The sequence below is a fragment of the Heliconius melpomene genome, chromosome 7, assembly GCF_056956725.1.
Source record: "Heliconius melpomene rosina isolate 202511_hmr_F chromosome 7, ASM5695672v1, whole genome shotgun sequence".
Lineage (NCBI taxonomy): Eukaryota > Metazoa > Arthropoda > Insecta > Lepidoptera > Nymphalidae > Heliconius > Heliconius melpomene.
Genome location: NC_140395.1, coordinates 2,308,682 through 2,316,546, shown reverse-complemented (window position 1 = coordinate 2,316,546; position 7,865 = coordinate 2,308,682). Strand labels below are relative to the sequence as shown.

Genomic DNA, 7,865 nt, shown 5'->3' with positions numbered 1-7,865 from the left:
CGTCATGTTTAAAGTCACGCTGTACCACTGCACCACAATGACCTCTTTATATTAAGTTAAACTACATGCCAACACTATACAAGAAATTACATTATAAAATCGATTAATAAAAAAGAACTAATTTTTATTTTTGTTTATGTAAAACAAAGTGACACATCACTACAGCTTTTCTCCCTTTCTAGCATTACAATAGAAGTACTTTTCAAGAAAAGGACAACACTATAACCCACCGAAATGAAGTGAAGCTCTCTCATTGGTGGATTGGTACAACATCGATTTATTATGTTAATATTTTTTTCTTTTGCATGTCAAATGCAATGAAGTAAAGGATTCTGGTATAATTTATGATTTTTGATTCTCTACAAAAGATGTATTTCTGATAATTTTATAAAAAATATATATGTATGACATCTCCGTCATGGCGCAGTGGACAGCATCTGACTGTGAATGCTGTGGTAGTGGGTTTGATATTAAAAAAAATCTTAATGTAGCTTTGGGTTTCAACGTCGCACTTTTGTCAGAGCGGGAACATGAAAATTGAAAATATTTTAATACCTCATCATCAGCTCAACATTGTATCCCACATATAGCAGATTAAGTGGAGGGAACCTAATGTTAAGACACTCTGTTTCCCAAGCACCACATTAAGTATAAATAATATTGGATGATGGTAGGCAGATACGTAATTCTATTTATATGTATGTAGCTGCTATCAGAAAACATTATTTCTTATATCTCCTAAAAAAAACACAACATAATCGTCGATTTTAAAGTAAAGCTCGAAGGCTTAAGGAATTACAGTAACAAATGGTAGAATAGACCTCTTGATTGATGAGTGCAGCGAGGGCCCGGGGCAGTGTCGGTCGTCCGCCAGCCATACCCTCTGTGATTGATTTACAATACATTGAAATAAAACTTTGAATTTTAAATAGTGTTTAGGTATTTTATAATACTAGTATCTTTTTATGTATATATATGTAAGGAGGATCTAGATTTTTTTTTTTCATTTCTATGCCTATTTTGGTAGTAAAAATTCTGGGGTGGGCTCCAGATTGTTCGAGCCCACGGACAAGAGCCCCCTCCATCCCCCATGCCTACGCCCATGTGTATATGTATTGCTTTTATATAAGGCAATGGTTGTAGATTCAATGCTCACTCAGGGCAATGAGTTATTTTCATGTCCTCGGTCCAGAATCAAGATAATATAATTTAAATACTTAATTTCAATACGATAAACATATTCTCCACTCAATTTGACATTAAACATGTAGGTACATTCATCAAGAAAATAATTATCATTTATAACACCTTGTTATAGTTTTTTTTTTTAATAAAAAACTGGATTTGAACACGTTACCGATGTTATCTAACAGATAAGAGAATATTTTGATTACTTCATAAAAGCACGATACGAAATTTTCATTAGTATGCAAATTTTACAGCTTTCGGATGTGACGTGACGGGAATATCGATATTCTTATGTTTGTATGTTACAAATTGTTGGTATACAATGTCTTCGTTGGTTGTAGATTCGATGCTATTAATGATATTAACTTACCTAAGTATATATTATTTAAAATATTTATTAGCAAATGGTGAAATAAGTTTTCATTACCTAATTTATTATCTTACATATTTGTGAGATCTAATCAAATTGAACCCACAACTATCTATCTACGTACTATATTTGAAACTATTCCGCTATAGCGATTCTTTCTTTAGACCTAAATTTAAAACACATTTTACACTAATTTATGTCTCACATATAATTTTCACGTATTAAAACAAAGGTGGGTATGTATTAAAATGAAATCGGTATTGTTATGTTATTATACAATTTCATATAACGTTGTATTAGGTAATGTCGATTCGAATACTTTATTATTGAAATTATAATTGTGCTTAGGTACCTACTGTACCTATACCACTCATTTATGAAATTTATAAAGTTTTTCTTTGTGTAAACTTAATAAAGGTAGAGAGAGCCTAGTACTAAGAAACTTCTCTATAAGAATATTTGATTTCCTCGAATAGGAATCGAACCCACAATCTATCGCGTTTAATTGTACCCCTGGGCCACGCCTAGCCTCAATATCTATTAATTCTTAAGTTTTTTGTTATTTGTCTTTTTTTTTTTGAAAATACACACCGAAAATATATTCTGTCTGTGAATATATTTTTGTGTCGAACAAAGAACCTCCTTTTTTGAATTTGGTTAATTACAACATAACATACAAATTGACATACAGTCATAATAAATAGGAAAACGTAAGAAAATTATAACTTATCGAATAATTGCTGTGAAACTTGAAAGTTGGAACTTATTAGATTAGGGGTTGCATAATTAAATGACAGCTGTCAGGCCGCCATTGTGATTTGAAATTGACATAATATGGCGGACGTTTTGTATCTGTATATACAGAATATATGTATGTAAATTATAGGGATGTTTTACTAAATAGGGGTATAATTTTTGTTTTATTCGCTCTTTACGTGGCGTCGTACGAGAATGCTTATGTATTTAGGGATTTCTTGTCGGTAAATTAATTGGACGGTAAACTAGGTGGGTATTTATTAAGTAAACTAAAAGCTCCGACCCGACTTTTAATGAGTTTTTTATAGTTGTTGTTTAGGTAAATTTAATTTAACGTCTTATATATCTTAATTTAACTTAAAATTAGATTTCACAACAATTACAGTACACACATCCTAACACAAAGATTTCCTCAGATCTAATTTTGTTCAAGTAGTTCCTGACATAAGCGCACTCGACCAAACAAACAATACACTTTAATAATAGTAAAAATTTACTGAAACATTTCACTAAGGTTTTATGTTTAGGTCTCAACTGAATAAATATTTATACTTAGTTCTTCTTGGATCACACACATAACACAATTTAGTGTTTATAATACATGAAATTTAAATATTATTAAAGTTTAATATAAAAAAATATTGATTAAGAGCCTCTTTGAAACCAAGCTTTTCTTTGGCTTCAACCTTTTTTCAGCCTTTGGCAGGGTAGGCAGAGGGAACTTGTTGAGTGACGGATCTCAACGCTTTGGTTGGTACTTTTCTCAGCTTCACATTTTTTTCTCACAACAATATTGAGTGGCAGAAACGAACTCTCAACCATTCCGATAAAGTCAAATTATTCTCACTGTATATCGCTATAGAGACCGAATAATATTTAAAAGATATTAAAATAAAACAAAAACAAATATTATATTGTATAAGTATAATAAAAGATTAAAAAATACAATCAAAAATAGTAAAATGTATAAAATATTCTTATTCTAAAATAGTCAAAAATAGTTTACACGTCATTTTCTTTATGCTACTTTGTGGACTGATTGGTACTTTTTTTCATAATTACGCATCTCCCCCACATATGCTGGATAGACATATAGAACTTAGTGTTGAGACATCACGTTCTCCGTTCTTTTTGCCTTCCTTACATTTAACGAGAAATACATGAAGTTACAAAAAAATTGTATATTGATATACTTACATCTAAAATATATGTATTATGCTCATAACAAATTGATTAAATAACTTATAAAATAGAACTTATTTCATAAAAGGCAGTATAATTCAGACTAATACAATAAAAAAATGAAAATTACAGTCAAAAATATTGTAAAAAATCTTAAAGCTATATTAGATTCGTATTGTCAACTTTAAAATAACGTTTTTGTATACAATACTAATTTTCAATGTAGTGGACATGGACAACCAAGTTTTTTGCAAGTCAACGTAAAAAATAATACTGATTTTGTATATTTAAAGCAAAATATTTGTTATCTGTGGCACTATTTCACAGATGCTGTGTTAAAAGTTATAACTGCATATAAATATGGACGTTTATAAAACAAAAATCTTCCTTAAATGAAATAACTAAAAAATATGCACAAAAAAATAATTAGCTGATGAAATGTTTATTTTTTTAGATTAATCCTCATGGGCGTAGGAAAGGGGGATGGCCGGAGTCAACCATGCCCATCCCAGAAAATTTACTAACAAAAAAAACCCTGAAAAAGAAAAAAACTTTTACGTTTAAACGAACATATCTGTCCAACATTATACGCAATACTTGAATCTATATAAAAAAAGTTGAGTATAAATTGGTAAAATCATCATCAACTTAACATTGTGACTAAAAAAATATGTATAGACAAAAATATTCCACATTTATTTCCACATTAACTTCATTGTAAATAATATTATTGTTTCATCAATTATTATAGTTGTGACTCATTTAAAAAAAAAACTAGATTTAATAGGTAACATACGTATTTGCAGTAAAAATAATAATTATTAAATTTTCATATGTGTATTCTATAGGAATTATTCAAGCACCTATGTTTATCCACAAAATTGGATATAATTATAATATAATAACAATAATGAGAAAAACTTAAAACCAAACCGTGATCATCCTCGTTACCTTTCGATCCTACTTCTACCACATACAGATTAACTCTTAACCTGTTCCTGGTCAGTTAGTTTGTAAGTAAAAATTGATAGGCAGATAATAAGAGACAAAAGAAACCAGGGAGCGTTAATACACTCCGTTCCCCTTAAGACACTTTCGTTTATCAGTGATAGAATATAATGTAAAGTATATAAATAATACAGTCAGAAATCGGTACTATAAGAGATTCAGTAGTAGTCTTTTTTTATATTAAGTCCTAATCAAAATTGCAAAATTAAAGCTATAAAAATGTTTCATGATAATACAACAATTAGAAGTGCACATAATTCAGATTCTTAGATCTTATTACATAGTTACAGCTGGACCTAATAAAAGTTAGTTAAAAATATATAATTTCACTTGTCTTGTAGTTAACCAATTCTTTTTCTTTGATTCCTTACAAATAATTCACTAAATTATTTTTAAATATTTTTAAAAATGGTAGAAATATTAAAAGATTGAATAAGTTATATTGTATGATTGAATTTCAAGTATTAATTATTTATTAACTAAACCAAACAAATGAGTTGTTTTCCTTCATCCATCTGGAACTGGACCTTATCCGAGTTTGCCGCCTTATCAGCCGGTTTTGATAATGCACTTGCTATAAACACTTGTGCTACACCTGTGGCTGTTACATAGAGAGCCCAGCCTGGAATGGAATAGATATTAGATATTATTATAGTAAAATTATAATTTTAATCATTCTAGATATCTTCAACTTTTCCTGAGATAAGATGGACAACACAGTGATCTTATAAGTTCCTTTTTTCCTTAAGAGGTACAGAACCCTAAAAATATTACCTATAGAACATTCTCCTGGTAAGTAAGGTTCAGAATATTCACCGCACATCCTTTTGACCCTTGGAGCACCCCATCCCCAAGGGTACAGTAGGAGCCCTAGTACTCCGAAAAGACCTAGAAAATTTTATATGGCTTTTAATATATACATATATAATATCGGAGAAAAATATTAAAATAAAAAAATACATATATTTTTTAATTTTGTTTTTCTAATAATGTCTAGTATAGATAGATATAATCATACAAAATCGAAATTATTTTAGGCATATTTTTGAAACCATTATGGTGAAGGAGCACAAGTGTGTGACTGTAAATGTAATGATTGTGGGTTTGAGTCCCACTGAGTGAAAGGAAATATTTAATATTTTCATTACCTCACTCTGGTTATGAGGTTAAGCATGGAATTTGTCAGAAAGTGTCAAATGGAAGTGTCTTTAATCAGTTCTCCGGTTCATTCTGCCTACTCTGATATGTGCATATCCTACTATATGAATACATAGTAAAGCTAAACAAATAAAATTTACCTCCCAATGCTTGAGTAGCACCTGCTAGTGATATAACACTCTTTTTAAACACTGATTGCACACAACATGACATTACACCAGCTAATACTGTGGAGAATTGTATTGCTGCACCTGAAATACATTTAAAAAACATTATATACTAATATAAATAATAACGCTTTATATTATACCAAGGAAAAAAGATAACAATGGCACAGATTAAATACTACAGAAATCTATAGTAAAAATCTTGAGGATACAATGCGGTGGTAATGGGTTCAACTTCAACTCCACTTAGAATGTTTATAAATGAAAAAACAAAAATTAGAAGTAGTAGAAACCCACTGAGAGCTAAGACATAGTCTCTCATCTGATTGGTACAGCATTTTATCTAGTGTATTCTATTGTTCATTAAATCATGTACAAATCAATGAAAATCTAGTCTTACTTTAGTAGCCTTGTATTCTAAGATTTCAGTTTAATAATTTAATCCATTTGCTAAACTTTGATTTAATTTCCTTTCTTGGTATAATGACTGGTATAATGAAAAACACTTCATTTCCTCTTATCCACTGAATTTTCAAGGCATTGCATGTTGAGTAAGGGAACTACAATATGAATGCTCACCTTGTCTTGTAACAAGTGTCGAAAAAAATAATCCCCATATTGTTTTAGAATAATATTATAATATTGCAAAATATATCAATAGATCGTATACCTACATTATTTGTAAAAGCAAAATGGTGACCGTGGTAATGTGAACGAGAAAAACTTACATAAAGATAAAAAGAATAAAGCAGCTTTCCAAGGTCTCGGATAGACTGTTGAATCAGTTGCAAGACCATACAAAGAAAATGGTGCACAATTATAATGATCATGTCTCATGCGGATGCATCTGGAAAATTATATAGGTTATTTATAAATTGAATTGAATTGAGGCCTTTATTCTATTTATAAATATACCACAGTTTTATCAATAAAGTGTGATTTATATTTATTAATAAAGAAGAAGAGCTTAAAAAGTTGGTTGATAATATGAGTTGTTTTGATAATATGAGGTATTTTCTGTGCTATGTGTTTTGTAAAAATCAATTTTAAATTTAAAAACAAGCTCTTTATCATAGTGAAGAGATGAAAATAAATATTTCTTCTGAGTGGGGATTGAATTCAAACAATTAAAATATAGTCAGACATTGATCATAAGAAAATATTTACATTAAAAGTGGTAATGACATTCTGTAAAGTTGTAATGTAAATATCCTAAGATTATGATGTATTTATAGTTTTATGTCATGATTTACCATTTGAATAAGCTTACTGTATAAGATAAGACTTGACACATGATAAATATCAACAAAACATTCTATATACAGACCTATTATATATTCCTACGCTGGGCACATAGAATTTTGTAGCGTTATTCTCATTTAACACAATAGGTTGACCTAAAAGCCATTTGGGCGTCATAACACCGGTTAAAATTAACATAAATGCGACTAAACTTAACAACAGCCACGCTAAACTCCTCCCGGTAATAATTACGTAGCACATTGTTGTTTTGTTAATATATTGTGACCACTTTTAACCTGTTATGGTAATTATTTAGGTCTATGAATATATAAATACACAAGTCGAAAGTAAAAATTATAGCATGTTGTTGTCAATTGCTAAATGTCAGGCAGTAGAACTTCATATTCATCATATGCATGATGTAAACGTCAAAACACAGATAATATTTGATGTTTAAATTTTTATTTATTTAACAACGATAAACAAATTATTATGATAAGGTGTAATGAGACACCAAGAAAGTTCAGTAGGAGGCATAAAAACGCTGTTTCTTTTCACCTCGTGACTATATTTCATAATTGTATGGAGTATGGTGTGTTCCCTGACTTAATGTAATTAAAAGTAAAGTCAGACTATATTTCAATCGGGTAGTAAGTACATAAAATGCCAATAACTTTCGACCTGTATCATTAAGTATGTTTTTTAAAAAAACCTTGAATTAAAATGCAGTAAAAATGCATTACTATTAACACACATGTATGTTATTGTCATAATCAGCACCATCATAAATAATA

General features: G+C 29.5%; 1 protein-coding gene across 1 annotated transcript; it reads right to left on the bottom strand.

The window, feature by feature from the left end:
- Positions 1–3,221: 3,221 nt before the first annotated feature.
- LOC146537297 (LHFPL tetraspan subfamily member 2a protein) lies at positions 3,222–7,470 on the bottom strand. Its single transcript, XM_085188001.1, has 5 exons — positions 7,157–7,470; positions 6,558–6,676; positions 5,803–5,913; positions 5,279–5,392; positions 3,222–5,126 (listed from the first exon to the last, which is right to left on the bottom strand). The coding sequence occupies exons 1-5, from the start codon at positions 7,330–7,332 to the stop codon at positions 4,984–4,986; spliced, it is 663 nt and encodes a 220-aa protein (XP_085044127.1). The 5' UTR covers positions 7,333–7,470; the 3' UTR covers positions 3,222–4,983.
- Positions 7,471–7,865: the final 395 nt, after the last annotated feature.